The 20,847-nt window shown below is 36.4% G+C and overlaps 1 protein-coding gene across 1 annotated transcript in view; it reads right to left on the bottom strand.

The window, feature by feature from the left end:
- The window catches only part of MDFIC (MyoD family inhibitor domain containing), an 82,868-nt gene that overhangs the window by 24,450 nt on the left and 37,571 nt on the right, over positions 1-20,847 (bottom strand). The window contains exon 4 of the mRNA XM_045564062.1: positions 5,722-5,997. Within this exon, the coding sequence (XP_045420018.1) occupies positions 5,722-5,997 (276 nt within the window). The remainder of the gene's footprint in view (positions 1-5,721; positions 5,998-20,847) is intronic.

Below are 20,847 nucleotides of genomic sequence, written 5' to 3' on the forward strand. Positions count from 1 at the left end.
ATGGAGAGAAAAGAAAGCATAATTTTTCAAAAAAGCATGTATGGGATATGAAATGATGTCCTTCAGAGAAAACATATGGATCTTGGCTATCGCTTCAGAAGAACACAGCATCCCAGGCTGCCTCTGGACTGGTCCTTTCCTACCTGCTGGTCTCATCTCTCCTGATTTAGGTTCTCAGAAACACCAAACTGTTTATGGTTCTCTGAGCAAAATACATTAATTCATATAGCTCCTTCAGCCTTGAATGCCTCCCTGTATTCTCAACTCCCTAACCTAACTCTGCCTGATCTTTCAGGTCCTCATCCAGCCATTGCCTTTTCCAGGAAGCTAACATTCCTGAGCCCTCTGTGCTCCTTAATAATGATGATCATAACAGCAGCTGACAGTTATCACATCCTATATCTGGGCCAGCCCATTTTCTAAGCACGGAGCAGTATCAACTCAACTCTTCTTCATAATAATCCTATGAAGTAGGTACTAATAATATCCCCATTTTACAGATAAGACACTGAGGCACAAAGAGGTTAAGTAACCTGCCCAAGGACACATCATTGGTCAGTGAAAAAGCCAGTATTTGACTCCAAGCAGACCAGTTCCAGAGCCTGTTCTCTAATCACCAGACCATACTGCCTCTATGCGATTAACAGTGAGATGATCCTAGTTATTGCTATATACACAAAGCGTTTATTGTTCAGCATTTAAATTCAATGACATGCTACGATTGGGTATGTATTTCTCTATAAATACTAAATCTAGATTATCAAATATGGAGTATAAACTAAATACTAAATCTAGATTATCAAATATGGAGTATAAACTAAATACTAAATCTAGATTATCAAATATGGAGTATAAACTAACCACCCAAAATTCCTGAAAAGTATAAAATCTCTTTAAAAATATTTTTCTTTTTTTTTTTTTTTTTTTTTGAGACAGAGTGTCACTTTGTTGCCCGGGCTAGAGTGAGTGCCGTGGCATCAGCCTAGCTCACAGCAACCTCAGACTCCTGGGCTTAAGCGATCCTACTGCCTCAGCCTCCCTAGTAGCTGGGACTACAGGCATGAGCCACCATGCCCGGCTAATTTTTTTGTATATATATTTTTTAGTTGGCCAGATAATTTCTTTCTATTTTTAGTAGAGACGGGGTCTCACTCTTGCTCAGGCTGGTCTCGAACTCCTGACCTCGAGCGATCCACCCGCCTCGGCCTCCCAGAGCTAGGATTACAGGCGTGAGCCACCGTGCCCGGCCTAAAAATATTTTTCTTGAAACTTAATTTTTACGAAAATATACAGCTGTAACTGGCATACCTAAAACACATTAGGATTTACCACTCCTGTGATAAGAAAAGTGTCTTCAAATATAATGGAAACCCTTGGCAATTTGAATATTATATGATACTAAATTATACTATAATTACTTCAAAGGTCAAGAATCTTAAGCATTTAGTCTTAAAACTCTCCACCTGAATGATGCAATCAGAAAATTAAAGTATGTATGGAAATATTTAATTATACAAAACAAGTAGAAATCTACTAATTTAATAACCTTTAAATGCAATGTGCAATATTTTCCCACATGGCTATTTTTTTCCCTCTCTTGCAAAAATGGGACTTTTTAAAAAAGAACATGTTTTAGTGAATATGAGCACACATTTTCTTTTCCAGTGCTAGTTTCAAGGAAGAGTAGGATAAAGTGGTTTGGAACAAAGAGCCATATCACTTATTAGCTCATGAGAAACTCTATGAAGTTTTTATGCTGGGCACCACTATAAATTAAAAAAAAAAAATTCATTCAGACTCTGTCTGGTCTTTTTAGGAATTTACAATTTTGTAGAAAAAGGAAAACAACAGAGAACACAGATGTTAGAGTTGGTATATAAAATTTTGGTAAGAAGGCAAATGTGTACTAATGAGATCCCTGCCTGACCTGCAGCTGTAACACTCTTAACATCCAATGTGATGTTGAAATGGCCAGTAAATTATGTTCTTCTCAGACTTTAATAAGGCAAAGTAGCACAAACGTTAGGAGGCATAGACTGTGCCACCAGAATGTGTGGGTTGGAATCTCAATTTTACCATGCACCAGTTGACTTCAGCAGCTTCACTTAACTTCCCTGTGCCTTAGTTTACTCACTTATAATTAGATGATTGCACATAATTCATAGAACTGTAGTGCTGTTGGGAGAATTAAATGAGTTCGTGCGAGAGAAGCAGGTAGCACCCAGAAGCCACTCTAACTATATGAATCAACATAGCTTAAAAGGAGCCCGCTGAAGTGCAGGCCCATTTGCTCTCAGGCCTTAGATGACCCACAGTTAAAGGCATATTAAAACATCTCATCAACCCACAGACTCAATCCCATAGCTGGGTCAGTCCTTACTGCTATATAAGTAGTGGTCTCACATCTTAGCAGTGTTTTCCAAAGAGGCCCTCAGTGCTCTTAATCAAACACTATGAAATAGTTAAATATTTAATTCCATCATCTGAACCAGAAAAATGCCCCTCTCATTGTTGACGTTATTTATGTATAATACAAAAATCACAACCACAAGCACCATGGAGGACCCTAACAAACATTGTCAAAGTAGGCATGGCTAGCTGCTTTTGAGGTTTTGGGTTTATGTTATTTTGCTACTTGTTTGCTCATTTGCTGTCAGTAGAACAGATGATGAAGACTTCCAAAAAATGTGAAACAGTAAACTGAAAAAAGCCTAGTGCTGTGGTTTGAATGTAACCTCTCCCAAATTCAGGCATTGAAACATAACGTGCAAGGTGATTGTACTAAGAGGTGGGGCCTTTAAGAGGTGATTTTGCCATGAGGGCTTCTCACCCATGAGTAAGATTAAGACCCTAATAAAAGAGGCTTCACGCAGTTTTTGATCTCTTGACCTGCTTTCTGCCACGTGAGGACACAGTGTTCCTCTCCTTCAAAGGATGAAGCAGTAAGGCACCATCTTGGAAGCAGACAGCGGTCCTCACCAGACAACTGAACCTGCCAGCACCTTGATCTTGGGACTTGCCGGTCTCTGGAACCGTGAGAGAATAAATTTCTTCTCTTTATCAAGTGCCCAGTCTCAGGTATTTTGTTATAGCAGCACTAATGGACAAAGACTCCTAGCTATTAAATCCCACCCCCCATTGTTACTGCTTTTGTAAAAATAATTTCTAACCATTTTTATTTGCACAGCAAATCAAGCCTGTTCAAGGCCTAATGTTCTGACATATAGGCCTCCTGAAATTCAGGTGCAATTTCTGTTCACCAAAACCGTTTCTGCCATTGCCCTGTTCGGCGCAGCAGGTTTTAGGTCTCTCCTCAGCAAGGGATCACGTATTTCATAGAGCAAGAGATCTGCCCTGAGAGTGAAGCAGCTTTGCTGTAAGAGGAGAATCACAGACTCTCAGCACTAAACTTAATTTTTAAAATGACTTAATCCAAACTCTTCATTTCATAGAAAAAGGAGGCCCACAGAAACCCAAGTCCCCCAGCAAGCTGGTGGCAGAGTTCAGAGTGTTTTTCCTTTTAATTTTCTATCAGTTTGGTGGGTTTTTGTTTTGTTTTGTTTTGTTTTTGTTTTTTATTCTAGCACATTGCCAGAGAAAAAAACTTAACTTCAAAACTGAAAGTCAGAAGAAACAACAAAATTTTAGAGCACAACCTTAAATAGTGACAAAACTTATCACAATATCTAACTTTGAGAAAAATATGGACAATGGAATTTTAATGTAGATCTCAGCAATTACAATAAAAGGAATCTACAATTGGCTACATTCTGTAGACTTAACAGTGAAGTTATGGATAGGACTTCGTACAATATGTTTAGACATTTTTACTTGTACTTCATGCCCATTATGTCTCCAACCCAATCTGGAACATATTTTGGGATAAACGCAGATTAACAAGGAACTTCCCTCATCCAGATCTTTGTGGTAGGCCATGGTGTGGGTGTGCGCATGAGAGGGGGAGAGGAAGAAGGGAAAGAGAAAGGGGGAAGGGGAGAAGGAGGGAGAGAGAGAGAGGAAGAAGAAGGGCAGAACTGTATTTCACTCACAGACTGGTGATTTTCCTCCTCCTTCATATGTTACTTATGAAGCTGCATTCTTACATCAGAAATAAATTCAGACACGGTATTAAAAACAAGCAAAAATGAAAAATTTTATAAAAATTCCATAAGCTATTTCAAGTTGGATTGATATGTAAATGTTACCATTCTTTAATACTAAAATAAGTAAATATCAAATGGAAAATAAGAGGTTAGGGACATAATAAGTAAATTCAAATGTATAAAACAAGTAGATTTCAATTGCATCCAATTATTTCACCCAATCACCTAGAAGTGAAGATCCTCTAAAGAAAATTGCATTGCCTTCCCAACTCCTTGGAGAGCCAGTTTAGTTAACAGCCTACCTATGCTTCAGAGATGACCATGCAGCTTACATGTCAAACTCATTTTAAAGTGTCAATCAAGTCCCTTTCAATCTAATTAGTTTGGAAAGTAGTGTCACTGACCTGGAACTATGCAGACCATTTATTATCATATCATTTGATCAACCTAACACTTTACCTCAGTGGAGTTTGAGACACCTGTAGCCAAAATGTAATATCCTTTCTCCCACTCATTCCTGGTAACTCTCAATACAATTTCCTATTTACAACTCAATTTATGTCTATGAATAAGCATGGCTAACGTCACAGAGGCATTCCATAGAATTTCTCTTATTTAAGATTTCATGGCAAAAATAGAAAGGGAAGGGAAAGGGAATAGAAGGGTAAAGGCCAAGGGTTACATATATCTGAAATATATCCACATATCTCAGATTCAAGGTTTTAGATGCCCAAGAACTGCTAAAGGACGGAAAGGAGGAAAAGGAGGAATAGCAGAGGACCATAGATATGCTGCGAAAAATTGGCAACCTTAAATATGAGCGGAGATTTTTGTTTTTTTAACATAATACAATGAACCATGTAAAAGGAGTCTGTAGGTTAATTGTCATCACATGGATTTGTTTTACAATAAAGAAAAACTTTCTCAGGTTCATAGTATTTAACCTGACTTTAACCTGGCCAAGGGCAGGACGAGGTAGAACTGAAGAGGTAGTAACTAGTTCCCCAGGGGTCAGAGAGCACAGCTAAGTGCCTGCAAAGGAGGAGCTAATGGCCAGACCACAGTCAGGCTGGAATGGGCTGGGGCAGTGGCAATGTGGTGGCTGAAAGATCCTGGTCAGTCAAGCCACAGAAATCACCTGGCCCATTCCCTGGAAAAGGATGAAAATTCTCCAATCTTTTTCTCATCCTAGCTTGGCATATTTAAGAACCGATTTGCAAGACAAAAATACAAGCAGGTAATCTTATCTCTGAACTATAGAATAACATATTGCATCAGGGAGGGATAAAAATATACACACACACACAACACTCATGTATGCCACAAAAATGTTGTATTCATATTTTTAAATGTAGCATTAAAAAAAGAAGTATAGCAGTTTATTTAAAGTAATGACTTCACTCTAGAAGACGATAATCTAAAAGCAGGATGTCAGCTGCTAATGCTTCCTTTTCTATCCTGTGCTTTCCTTTGGGGAAGTTAAGCTGCATTTTACCAAAATTCCTGTTTGTCTGAAGGATAAGCAAGTTTCTTCAATTATGTTTGCTTGATCAAATAATTACTAGGGAACATGATTTTACATCTGGTGAAATAAAATATGCATACATCTCAAACTTACCTTCAGGTGAAGAGCCTGTCTTTTGGGAAAAGACAGCATTTACTTTGCTCTTTTTACTGATATCGTTGTTTACAGACAAGCTGGACTGAATTTTTCTATGCATTTTTTGAGAAACAGGTGCTGAAAGTTTGCGATTATCTGCGGATACATGTTTGGCCCCGTGGTGAATTCCATTTCCATTGCTCAGACTTGTGTGGCCGTTCTTTATCTTGCTTATTTCCTCCTCGCTCGGTTCCTGTGCTGAAGTTTGAAGCTGAGGCAAGCGCTGAGGTTGGGCTAAAAAAGAAAGAAAAAATTTACACAGTTAAGAAAAAGAAATTAAATTTTACAATAATGAAAATGAAAGTACACTCAGTAACAGAGATTTGGGGTTTTAACCATGATACTAAAACTGAAGAGGCAACAAAGAAACAAAAATACAAACATAGACATAGAGAAAGCATACTTTATTAACAGGGAAAATGGAAGTGGGGTCATCAGAAATGACTTTACACAAGGATATAAAAAAAGAGCAGAAAAATACTGGTTTTGGTAAGGAAATGTAAGTTAGAAATCTGAAAAAGTATTTTAACACTCATTCAGCAAGTCTTCATTGTTTTCTATGTGCTGGACACTCTGGGGTACAAGAGACAAAACAGCATTTTCTCATTACTACCAATAATAAACTACTCAATTATCTTTTGAAATAAAAGAAAAGGAATGGTGAATTCAGATATTCAAAGCTGGATGATACAGAGAGAAATACAGTGGTTTTTTAAAATTCCATTTTAAATCCCAGAGAAGAAAATCTTCTCTATACTTATTCGTTAATTTGATTTAAAAAATTCTCCATTTATGAAAAGTTAGGAATACAAGAGAACTTCCTTGATCTTATAAAATATATTTACCAAAATTAAGTAGCAGAACTTTAGAATTACTCCCATGTGGGCCAGAAAGAAGCAAACAATGCCCACCTTCATCCCACTTATGCAACAGTAACTGGAGGTCCTGGCAAAAGCAAGAAACAAGACAGAGAATTTTGATAGGTCTGAATTCTGGAAAGGAAGAAATAAAACTTTTGAGAATGTGCACAGATTTTAATGCTCTGGGGATAAAGTAAGAGACTATAATTTCTGAAAAGCTAATAATTTAGCAAGATTTATACACAATCAACCACATAAAAAATCAATAATGTTCCCATATGCAAACAGTAACCAATTAACAAATATACAAGAAAAAATTAACTTTCTTCACAATAGCAAAAAAAAAGAAAAAGAAAACAAGCCCACAAACAAAAAACCCTACAAGTATCTAGGAATTAAACTAGGAAAAAATGGACAGAGTTTTTATGGCAAAAATTACAAAACATTACTGAAGGGCATAAAAGAAACCCAAGTAAATGGAGAAAGTATAAATATGTTAATTTGGTTAATATTATAAATCTCTCTAATTTATTATTTAATGTAATTCTTATAACATTTCTATCAGGCTTATTTACAGAACTTGACAAACTGGTCCCAACATGTATATGGAAGAATAATTCAGAACCACCAGGGAAATTTTAAGGAAGAAAAAGGGTTCTGGGACTCGACTTACCAGGTATGAAATCTTACTATAAAATTAAAGTAACAAAACCAGTATGGTGTTGGAATAGGCATAGACATATAAACCAATGGAACAGTAGGATCCCAGATATGTAAGTGTGTGCACATGTATGTGCATGTATACCTCATACAAATAAACTCCAGATATATGAAATGCCTGTGTAGGAAAAGCAAAACTTTTTTTAGCTTAAAGTGAAAATACAGGAGACTATTTTAACAGCATGATACAAGGCAGGACAAACAAGTAGGATTATTTGGACAATGAATCCTAAAACAAGCAGGATGAATATTAATCATTTGTATGCCCAGCGTTTCTGAACATACTCACAGATTCTGGTAAATTCCCCTATTACATCCTATACTACTCTGCAGCTAGAGAGAGGGCAGGTATGTGATCTAAATTCTGCCAGCAGAACTACGGCTTGCATTTAGAAGTGACAAGTGCAAGGTGTCAGCCACACCAGGGAAGTGGAGCCTCTCAGCACAGGCAGTGGAGAGGCATTTACCGGTCTTGGCAGTTGGGGCAGCTTCTGAAGTCCACTTCCTAGGAAAACGGTGGTCCAACGGCGCAGCAGCAGTTTCCATCGGAGAAGCCCTACTGAATGGATGGATATGATCCTTGGCTGTATAACTCTGGGAGAGCCTATGTGCCGATAATGAATTCACTTTATATTTAAATCAGCCAAGATGGATTCTGGTTTTGGGCAGTTTAAAGTGCTGATGCCCCCCACAAGTTATCTGTTTACATTGGTTAAGTTAATGAGGTTATTATTAAAATCATCATTTACCTTCATTGTGTAGATCTTAAGCAAAGCTATAAATCATAGTTTTTCAGCAACAACAAAAAACAATCATTGTGAAAATTTTACTATTCTATGCTTTCCTGGAATTTCAAAATCTAAAACTGCTGCTTTAATTAGTTGTTTATTTATGATTATGAACAATCATGAAATGTAAATTACATATGACTCTTCCACTTAGAAAAAGTATTGCATACAAAGCCATAACAGTTATACATAAAGTTGATAAATATCTAAAAGAAACTGATTATCTTTAGTCTGGGAACTGGATAAAACTTGGTACATATTTTTGACAGAAGACTGTTTGTATCTGGGTAAGTCTTTAGCACCCCACTGTTTACTTTAGTTCTTGTCCACATATCCTACGTACCATGAAGAAAAACATCTTAACATACCAAAATATTCTACTCATGAATGTGCATGTTTCAAGAAAAAGAACATATTCATATTTTTTACTTAATAAACCAAAGCATGTTTTCATACAAAGTCTACTAACATTAACATCTGATTTATAAAACTAATATTTGAAATCCTCTTACAGTTTTTCAATACTTAAGTGATAAACAAAGCAGAATAACTGTCTAAAAGGTACAAATCTGTTTAGCAGCTATATATGCCCTTTTCATAACTAAAATCTACAATCAAAGCATCTGCAAAAGAAGATCTATTTCTTATGGGTGTGCAATCATTTGATTTAGAGATTAATTTGCTGCTTCTGAAACTTCTTGTATCAACTGGAATGACATTCTAATGACTGCTATTGAACATAAAGGTAGTTATGCATATGAATTTAAAAGGATGCCAAAAAAGACAGTTAAACCTAATTTGGTGTTCTTTTCAAAGCACTTTCCAGTAATCTCACCAAATCAATGGAATGTTTTGTACCACTTTTTCTCTAAAAAGAATAATTCAAGCAATCTGAGAGCTTAAGTTGAAATGTCATTGACCAATGCCAGGAAGACTCCTTGTCAATCAAAAACGTTCTGTAATATTCCATAATCCAAAATAAGTTTAGAATTATTTTTAATAGTTAAACATTCTCAATAAAGAAAAATAATGGTGGTAAATGACAACTGTGTTCTGCCACTAAATTCTAAAATTGACAGATTTGACCTTTTTTTACTATTAAAATTGACTATTTGTGAATACCGGGTATTGCTGGTAACATATCCTTAATGATTTATCTACATTTCAATCTTCAAAATGATACCTATTTTTGTTGCAGATAAATAATAGTACATTATTTTTGTTTCACTGTCACCTAATTATTTTTATGATAGTTTATATTATGGTCAGATAACCAAATGTTATCTCTTTACTCCAGTTTTTTGATATTAAAAAAATTTCTTATTTGAATAATTTTGCGAGATGCATGTGGTATATAAGTCAAAGCAAAATTGGATAAGCCCTAGATATATTAGGTATCTCAACAGATATCAAATTTAACTTTGTTGAAAATTTTTTATGGGTATGACTTGAAGCTTATAGTAAAATTCCAATTAAAATCAAGCAGAAACTATGATTTTATTTTTAAATAAAGAACAAAAATGCCTGACCAATTAAATCATAACTACTTGGCTTTAAACAGATTTCTTTTCCTTATTGTGTAAAAGTTGTGTATGGCTTTAAAAAAAAAAAGGCACGCTAATATGGAAACGACACAATGCTTCTTAAAACACAAGTGATGCCTAGGGACCCTCGCTCTCCCTTTAATGATCCACTGCTCTCATTCAGCTGTCTTTCTTTTTTCAAATCTTTACATATGTGACAGCTCTCAAAAGTAGACCATAGACCATCTGGCATTTTCAGAGGTGTAACTTGTGCAAATTCAGCTCTATTGGGAGCGCACTGTTATCTTCTGCCTGCGTTATAAAGGGACAATAGAATGTAGAACTTATGAATTGTTTTGAATTATTCATTTTTTTGCCTGTATATTCAAGAAATTTTACAAACTCTGCATTTTGTACTACATAATCACATGCGTTAAAGGTACAAAGAAACTTTTTGACACCTCTTTTTTACAGAAAGCTGGCATTTTGTTTGATATGTGAACATTCAGCATCTGTTATATCATTCTAAACAGGACGGGTGCTTCTACAAAAGACCCCATTTTAAATTTACTCTATACCAGCAAAAAAACGTATTCTTGATTTTCAGTAACGAATGCAATACACATCAAAATTTCAAATACCAGTCATAAGAACATTCAGCATCTTCCAATATGGATAGCATTGGTCACCCGCTTACCATGTGTGTAAAGATTTTTTTAAAAAAAATCATTGCTCACACAATGCAGCATGATTGTAATTTTAATATCCATGATGAATAGTTACAAATGTCTTAAGAAATACTGTGCTTCCTAGGTTCAAATGTTTTCAATCAAGAAGGAAACCAATAGAATTAGGTCTAGTGATTTTCAATAGGAATAATAAATATGGGAGTAAATGAGTCAATAGCATGAACTTCTTTTGGTAAGTTTTTTTAGAAAAAACTGGGTGATATTGTAGCTGGTAATAACTATACTTGAAACTGCAGCTGCTGGAGTAGCAATACAAAGCAACGTTTTGCTATAGCATATAATCTATTAGCATGTGAAAATCATCTTCAGTCATTGGTCTCTTTACACAAGTTAGATTTAATAAAATTACAAAGGAATTCTCATGCCACTTAGTTAAACTAAAGATCTGAACTTGCATCTTAATGCAAGTTGTTATACACATAAAAACATCAACATTAAATGCTCACGATTTAAAATTGCTGGTAACAAAATGATCAATATAGAATATGGAGGTGAAAATGACGAGGCGTAAACCTAAATTACTTCTCCAGAAATAGTTACAAAGCTTTTCCTGGGCACCCAGTATAATGCTACTCCATGGTCACTATAGGACAAACACTCACACAGATGATAGAGATTACATATATGCAATATTTTATATCAAATATAATATATATTAAATATTCATCTATATGGAATAACAGCTTTATAAGGAACATGAAAAGTTACTTCAATATGCACTAATATGATAAAATTACATCACTTTTTTATTACTATACAATGTGAATAGGCTAAAATCAATTAAAATAGATGTGCTAACATCCAGCTCTTTTCATCAGTTGTTTGATCCAAGCCTCTCTCAATATATGGACCTTGGGTAGATCCCATATACTAACATTCACATAGTCTGGAAGCTTCTGGAATTTTATGTATGTTTCCTTAGTTCCCCTCCAAGGGCTTTCTAAAATTTTTTATTTACCTCTTGAGCTCCTCAACTCTTTCATCACATATCATATTTTCCATCTTCATTTTATTTAATGCATATACTTAACATATTGAAATATATTTTGGAATGCTGACATTTTTGGAACATTAATCTATTTGAGGATCCAAATTAAACTCTGTGACTACATGACTGGGAACTCCCAGGGTAAAAAGGATTGTTTTATGATTCTATCACATTTTATACCATTTTTAACATTAATTCAGTTTTAATTGTTGCAGACAATTAAATAAATGCAAATAAATCACCACATGACAATGGGAGCTAATACTACCCAAAACAAAACGATAAAACTTTAGAAGTTGTTTGGAGAGGCAATAATTTTTCTGCATTTCATAAAAACATTTGAAAACTACTCACACATATTTAAATAATGCCTGGAAGGGGAGACTGTTCCCCAAATCCATTTTCCCCATTGTTCTGGCACCAGGCTAATCCCACTTCCTAGCCTTCCCCTGCGGTTAGGTTCAGCCATGCAACCATGTTCTCTCTGAAGGGATGAGAGCAGAAATTATTTCTGCCACTTTTGGGCCTGGGCCTTAAGACTTGGGTGTGCCCTCTCTATACTTTCTTTTTTGCACTTGGCAGCAACTGAGCTTTGACCACAGCAGAGGAAAACATCTTAAGGGATACTGGAGAAACCAAACAGAAAGAATCTGCATGGCAGCAGCAAGCAGAGCGTCTCACTGGCCCGGAATACCCATCTCCTACTGTTACATAAGAAATTAACTTTGATCCTATTTAAGCTATGGAATTAATGCTGGGCCTCTTTATAAAACATTAATAATGTCTAGCAATGCCTATGAACAATGTACTGTGAATATACATATAATATACATAAACTGCCCCTAGCCCAAATGACCCAAAGTATATCAAATTTCACAAGAAAGAAATGTTTAAGTGAAGTTCTACTACTAATATAAATAATCTATTACCAGCAGTAGAAAGATCACTGCCATATCCACAGCCTGTGGTGCATCTTAGAAAGTAGACAATTTTTACAATGCAAGATCTGATTTTTATTGAGGAATAATAATGATATCATGTAGTTTTGTAACAAAAGGTATCCATCCCAGCTTTACTTTGCCATTCAAAGACAATTGTATAAAATTCCATTAAATTTTCATCCTTACCATGGCTGAGAGAGTATCAGGTGGGGTCACCAACCATCTCAGCTTGTTTGCACAGGACTCAGGGGGATCTTGGGATGGGGAAGTGTTAGTTTTAAAATCAGGTCATTCCCAGGCAATCTGGGATGAGTTGGTCACCTTTATATCAGTACAATTTGTTTATGACTACTACAGTTTTCCTCAAATGAACCACTGGCAACAAAAAATGGTGGGAAGCCTATAGGCTTTGAACAAGACAATCAAGGGTTTTAATTCTAAAGTCAGTATTTCTCAGTTCTGTGGTCTTGGGAAAGTTAATTCACCCCACTCCTTCACCCACACCGGGCCTTAGGACTTTCACTTGCAAAATGAGAGAAAATGACAGATCCTTGTGTACTACAAGGCCTAACTTCCCAGTCCCTTACCCTTATTTTTCCCTTTCCTTATTCTCCTCAACATAATTTCCCCCCATTTCTTTCTGATTTACTGTTTGGCTTTTACTTTTTTATATTCTGTCACTAATTTTTGTTCTATAAACCAACTCACATTTTTTGCAAATAAACATTTTTTAAATAAATATGCAAACATTATCTTTCATCTTTCAGAAAAATTATAACTTCATAGAAAAATAAATTCAAATATAAAGATTTTTAAGACAAACAATCAGCATTTTCTCTTAAGATTGGCATGTATAACTACAAAGTCCCCAGATTGTAAACCAAAGAACAAAAATCTCTACTATATTCTCTCCAACTGGAGCTTTTTGCTAATGCTTTTTATCCAGATAAATTAGCTAGAAACTATGGGGTTCAATAGTTGGCATAATATAAGGCCAAAGTTGCCATTCATGTAAGGATACAAACAAGCATTAGAGACCACAAAGCATGTAAGAAGACCTCCCATTAAGAAGCATGCAGCACTCTTAGGTTTCAATTTAATGGACACATTGACACACTTGGACAGATGCAGAACGATTTTCTGATATGGGTCCTAGACCCAGTCCTGCCTTTGGTCTCTATAGCCTCTTCTGTGTGATATAGGCTCCCTGATAAGACAAGGATGCAAGTCAAAAAGGTTGAAACCAAAAAACTCTGATCTAATAAACACCTGCATCAGGAGCAGATTGCTGAAATGTGAAGCTGGCTAAGTAAAGGGAAGAATGGGAGCAATGAGATCACTCCATCCTCACTTGAAAAATCAGCAGTTAATATTAAACAGCTGAAAAGTAGTTAGTTGATATACGCTACCATCAATTTTTTGGGGGCAGATAGTGTGTATACTAAGGGTGGAGTTTTAGGGAACTCTGCAGAAAACTGTTCATGTATTGGTATACTGGACTTCTCTTGGCCTTCAGTAGTTTCTACAATAAAACTACAAACTCCATTCTAACTGGTTGAAGTGAAAACCAACTAGAAAACATGAATAGCTTTATTAAAGCTATTTTTACCTGCAAGCAATACAGCCACAGCCAGCAACATGCAAATAAATCTGCTATTGCAAAAATTCAAAAAGGTGCTCCCTTCTGTATAAACAAATTTCAAAAAAAATCCTTGCTGGACTGCAAACCTTGGTGAGTAGAGGAAGGGCTGGAGTTCAGCCCCCAGTGGCCTTTGTGCAATTCACAGATACACAAACATAAGCAACAATCATGGTAGCCAGTGATCTGAGACCACTATAATTCAGATCATTATCTATGTTAGATGAATTTCAGCAGCTGAATTATTTGTTATGATCTAAATTTGGTGTGCTGATTAAAGTGCTAGAAAATGGAATGGGAAATATTAGGAAGGAGAAAGAAGAACCACTGAAGCCTAAAACTCCAGGCTCACTCAAGTGCTTCCCCACTCACTGCCCATGAGTAGTTCAGATAACTGATTCCCAAGGGGGAAAGCCTGGGGAAGGGTGGAGCCTCACCACCCACAGAGGTAGAGCCAGTGACAGGAAGTCATTAGACTGAAACTAAGGGAGACAGGGAACTCAAAAACAAAAGTGGCAAGGCAAGGTACCAGAGTCAAAGATCATTATTTGACACATTTTTGGTACCAACTACCAGAAAATGAAATCCTCCCCCACTACCTAAAAAAAAATATTGATAATATTGATAAGCAACAAAAATGTTAAAGAAATTATATTGCTGGAAAAATCCCTAGCCTAGAAAATACAGTCTTGTTTCTGTTTCATCCTAAGGCAATCCTAGATTCTAAGTCCTTGTTACCAACAAGAAAAGAACTGCTGAGGCCGCTCCAACGGAATCCTCCCTGAAGCCCTTCTCAGAGATGGCTACCAAACAAGGACACCAAACAGGGAAAATCTTCTTAGCAAACAATCATGCAGCAGACAGATCTGCTGGCCATGGAAGCCAGGCCAAGGTCTGGGAAGAAACTCAACAAAATGCTTACAACAGTTCCTGGCCATATTATTTTTTGTACCAGCTCTAACCGGGGCAATATGGTATACTCCCTAGACCAATACTGTCCTTCAGAGTTTACACTGTGGGTATTGCATAGTTCCTTCACGATTACAGATGTGTTTTAAGTCTTAAGTTGCAGGATCCTGAGGAGCTACAGCCAAATTTGATCCAAGTCAGATTTATGAATCATTTCAGAGGAGGAATAAACATCGTCTACAGGTCTGTGGAACAATATGACACCAGCTCTAGATGCATCATGTGGATGTGACTTTGATTTGACTCTCAATGGGGAGAGGTGAAGTATCCATGTGCTTCTGTGAGGGATAACGGGATCTTGTTAAGTAGAAACACTGTGAAATTATATGTATGGGAAGAAAAGGTATCTGCATGTATACAGATGCATAAATATGTCCTGGTCAGCCCAAATCAGGAACATAGTAAACACCTACTCTTGGTCTATCCAACATTGCCTCTTTCTTCTGGTAGTAGTATAATTATTAAGTCATTATATATGAAATGTCCAATTTTGAATCAAAAGTGTAGTTTATTATATTTCAAACAAGAAGCAGTACAATTAATCAAAGTATGCACCTAAACTATCGACACAGTTTTGACATCTTAATGGTAACTTGCAGAGAAGAAGCCTGGAGAATGAATGGCAATGAAATCCTGAAAGGTGTTTTCCAAAACTTGTTGAGAATGGAATATTTTTCTTTGAAAGAAGTGGTCCAAAGCCTCGAAGAAGTGGTAGTCATTTGGTGCATGGTCTGGTGAACACGGTGGATGACAGAGGATTTCCCAAGTCCAGCTTCTGTAGTTGAATAGCATTGTTTTTTGCAACATATGGTCTTGTGAGAAGATTGGCCTGTCTCTATTGGCCAATCTTGGCTGCTTAATACCAAGCATCCCCAGCATTTTGTGCAACTGGTTGTAGTAGACAGCAGCTGTAATCGACTGACCAGGTTTCATGAAGCTATAGCGGATAATACCAACACTGGGCCACCAAACAGACACCATTAGCTTTTTTGGATGAATATTCAGTTTTGGACTGTGTTTCGGCGCTTCACCTTTATCCAACCATTGTGCCGAACACTTGCAATTGTCAAAAGGAATCCATTTTTCATCACATGTAACAATATGGTGTAGAAATGGTTTGCCTTTATGTCGTGACAGCAAAGAAAGGCAACCTTCAAGATGGTATCTCTGATGCTCTTTTAATTCATGCAGTCCCCATCTATCCAGCTTCTTCACCTTGCCCATTTGTTTCAAATGGTCCAATACTGTTGGAATAGTAGGATCAAACCTTCCTGCTAATTCACAAGTATGTTGAGATGGATTTGCTTTCACTATAGCCTTCAGCTCATCATTACCCACCTTGGTCTCAGGTCGCCCACATGGCTCATTTCAAGATTAAAATCACCAGAATGGAACTTCTCAAACCATTGACGTACTGTGCGTTCATTAGCCATGTTCTTCCCAAACATTTGGTTGATATTTGGAGCTATCTGTGATACATTGGTTCCACGACAGAACACATATTCAAAATAACATGAATTTCTGACTTATTCATGGTTTCACAAAAATTGCTCTAAAAAAATGTTGAAAGATAATCATAAGCCAAAATGTGCATTTGAAAGAGTAAGGATGTACCTTCACAATTAAAAAAAAAAAAGAAGTGTCAAAGTGAAATGTCATAGATATCAACTGTCAAACTTAGTACTTAAGGAAATCGAATATTCCATACTTAATAACCTAAATATTAACAAGAATGGGACCTCAATTTACTGACATGAACCCTCCATAAAAATAAAGTATTTTTAGTTACATACATTTTGTACACAGCTTGACAACACTGGGTGTTTGCTAACTTGCCTTATATATAGAGTTCCTTAAGGACAAGATCCCATATTCTTAGAATTCCATCAACCTTATCAGGCACATATATGCTGACAAAGAGCCTTGTATGATGTTCAGCACCCAGTGGACACCCAGTGAAAATTAGCTGATGATGATGAATTATACTAGCTTTTAAGCTGTCACTTGATCCCAGCACATAACAACCTTCCTGAATAAATCAAGCAACAGTTTGGTATTCAATACCATTATAAACTTCATCCTTCACCTTCATGAGTCTAGGGAATTGCTGTAAAAGCATAATATGAGAATGGTGGAACTGTAGCAAGGATACAAGAAATTCTCTCTGTTGTAACAAGGGAATTAAAGATTCAGTTACAGATATCATACTACATGTAGAGAAATGCGTCAAAAATACTAGTTAAGTAACCTTTTTGAAAACAGCCTAAGAAAAGTCAGAGCCAAATTATAGATCTAAAAGTTTTTTTCTTTCCTCCTTGTAATAAAAGCACACCCAACTTCATGTACAGGTGAAACTGGTATCTCCTTGAGATTAGGCCAGTGCACATGCAAATGAAGTTCCAGTTAGGAGACACGGAGTTCAGCAGAGGAACCTATAGATTGCTCACTGAACGTTTAAAAAGTAAATTTATTTCTGATAGCTAATACAAGGTAAATCAGAAGAAAAGCAAATTCTATTATTACGAATGCCTCCAGAAGCTTTAATAGTGCTTATAACCCTGAAAGTTCATTGGTGAGTTGTTACTAGGAAGGCTTCCATAAATCCCCTTAAAATATGGCCTGGGACAAGGAAACCTTTGTGCTTTAGCTCTAGTAGCAGTTCTCATTACAAATGATGCTCTCTCTGACATAATTTAAAAATTTAGGACTGCAAGAAAAGTTCTAAGAATTAACTCAAAGACTGGGATGGTCCTAATTATCTGCCCAACCCCTGGCGAGGATCATGCACAAGTTGTTCATCCCACATAACTTAACAACAATTCAGAAAAATGGTGCAGTAAAGTTTCTCAAACCTGCAGAAGAAGTTTGCACATATGAATTTTAAATCCTCTTTTATATGTGAATGACAGATTATAGCTTAAATACAATGAAAATTTTTCAATATGTAAACAATTAAGGAAAAACTGACACTATTTTCTCATTATTCTCATCTTGTCTCCTCCTAAGATTAAAATCCTGTCCCCCTTATAGGGATGCTTTAATATTTTTGGAGCCTGATTTGAAGAATGTGAATTTCAGCTTCTTGTCTTCATCGAAGTACAAAGACAATTTTATGCTTTGTGGGAGTAAAATGTTACCCCAAGCATAAGCATCAGCAAATCACCAACCAGAGAGACAAACTTATTAACCACTTTTAAAGATTAACATGATTGCAAACATTTATGAAAACATTTCTTTGTCTAATTTAGCCACTAAAACCCACTAAACCTGTCAAGGTAACTTTGGCTGCAAACTGACTTAAATAAGTCATAAAATATTTGTTATTATATACTATGGTGTCAGGCACTGTTCTAGGAATAAGGGATGTTACAAAGTCCTTTGCCCTCATAGAGCTCACAAGTATTTATCATCTTGCATAATAAGAAATCCAAAGATAGGGCAGCTCTGGTATTATTAATTTCACAGCTTAATGCCATTCAAGACAAAGGTGCTGTATTTTTATAGTAATCTCCAGCATGTTTAACTGTTTAACTTTCCCATCTGACTGTGACTGTTCCCCTCCTAGTTACAACACTTCGTGATGCATTTCCAAGCATTTCATCCAGGAATGATGTCAACTCTTGAAAAAAGAAGGTACTCTGTCTTAATGTCTTTTTTTTTTTTTTTAGAGATGAGGTCTTGCTCTGTTGCCCAGGCTGGAGTGCAGTGGCAAGATTATAGCTCACTTCAGCCTCAAACTCCTGGGCTCAGGCAATCTTCCTTGCCCCTTCGGAGTAGCTGGGGACTACAGGCACAGTTCCACCATGTCGAACATAACGTCTTTTTCTAACAAAAATATTTAAAAATCCATTCCCAGAAACCCTCCAGGAGACGTCCTCTCATATCTCACTGGTCAGCACTGGGTCACATGCCGACCCCAAAGCCCATCACTTACTTGCAAGAGGAACAGAATGACCAGGATTGGCTGAGACTAATCAGGATTTCCTCCCCACCCCCCGACTTTTGGACATCTGAACAAAATCTGTGCTCTCTTAAGAAAGAAGGTGAAAGTTCAGAGGGCAACAATTTCACATGCACCCACACTTTATAAAAAATTTTAAACACTGAATAGTATTGAAAATAATATATAACACCCAGATATCTACCAACATAAAAAAGTTGGCTTTTTTACATATTTGCTTTAAGAAGGTATATTTAATTTTTTCAAAAAGCCATACCTTCTTGAATGACTGGATGCTTGTACCTTCACCCCTTAACTTCACTCAGAAGCTAAATTCTGTCTCTTAAGAATCTCCTAGAATAGTCTGTCTTGCAAACTGTCCTAACTATTGCTTCCCAGATACAACAACTACATGTACTCCTGGGGCTGACCCCTGCCCCACTGCATCAAAACCTTCCAGGGAGTGGATCCCAGAAACAGTCTCTGGAAAAAGCTTTCCCGGTGATCCTGATAATCAAACCAATTTGAAACTATTGCTCTAAAGTAAATTGCTATACTGTAAATATTCTCTTTTACTATTTTATTATACTGTTTAGAGCCATAAACAACCCATTCTTTTTGTTATATTGCTGGTGAAGAGCTGCAGTTATATGAATTTGAACTGTAGAATTCCATTCTGACAACTTCATCTAGGGCTCATCAGCCTTAAGTGCAGGTAGGTGTTTCAAAAATGTCATCTTGATGGTTTAGTTCCGAATATAGGGAAAATAATCATATTAAAATGTCATCATCCAGTCCGGGTTTTTTTTTTTCCCCACTAAGACACTGGAATGAGCACAGTGAGAGAGGACTCTCCCAACCATAAATCAGAAGTAACAACAGGCTCATAATTTCAGCACAGCCAAGCCCCGTGGCACCAACAAATCATTCCTTACCTTTGGGAATTCACTTTGATAACATAGAACACTAACCATTATCTGACATTTGGGGAAAAACTAATTTTGCTACAACAAATTAATATATCCTAATAAAACTGTATTTATTTTCTAAATTTGCTCAAATGACTGCTTTCATTTATGAAATTCTGAAATTTGGTCAACCCTATTTTCAATGCCTTAATGCCATTTGTCAAATACATAAAACTCTAAAGTAACTTTAAGTAAACCTACAGATTTTAGTTTTAAACTCTCTCTTTAGAAAGAGTATCCTTTCATACTACTGTATATATAGAAAGAAAAATTATAACCTGAAGCAACATTGTACAGAGACATGTTATTCCTTTTTACGTGTGATACATTTTAATCAAAGTACTCTTCTAGGGGGAAAACAAAAACAAAACAGAAACAGTGTCAGAAAACAAGGATAAAATGAGAGAAAAAAATGAAACAATAAAGTAGGGAAAGATACAACAGAATGAAAGATAAAGAAAAGATAACTCATTCTCATGCAATAAACTTTTATTGAGCACCTAATACTATCCAGAAGACTTGTTTTTCAGCATACTATGGGGGTACAAATGTTTAGTTTACATATAACCTAAACGTTCAAGTGTGCCCATCCCCCAGAAGACTTTGTGTTAAGTGCTAGAGGTTAAAGAGAGAAGAAATTACATTTGGAAGACTATCCCAGATTACAAAACTGGCCTGTCTCGGCTCATGTCCCACCACCTGTCACCTACTGAATCAGTAAGCCCTTTAGCTGGGTGTCTTGCACACAAATCTCTCTCAAATGCCAGCTGTGCTATAATCCATCCTCCCCCCTCCACCTTCCTTGCCAACATCAGTTTAAGTCCTCATCATCTCTTATCTAGGGTATCTTGGTCGCCTAACCAAAGCTTCCTGCCTCCAGATTTTCTCTTCCAGCCCATCTTCCAGACCACTACCAAAAATAGATTTCTAAAAAATAAAACCCAAACAAAATCTGTTTATATTAATGCCCTAGATGAAAGCTCCAGGGTTTACTTATCT

The sequence above is a fragment of the Lemur catta genome, chromosome 11, assembly GCF_020740605.2.
Source record: "Lemur catta isolate mLemCat1 chromosome 11, mLemCat1.pri, whole genome shotgun sequence".
Taxonomy (NCBI): domain Eukaryota; kingdom Metazoa; phylum Chordata; class Mammalia; order Primates; family Lemuridae; genus Lemur; species Lemur catta.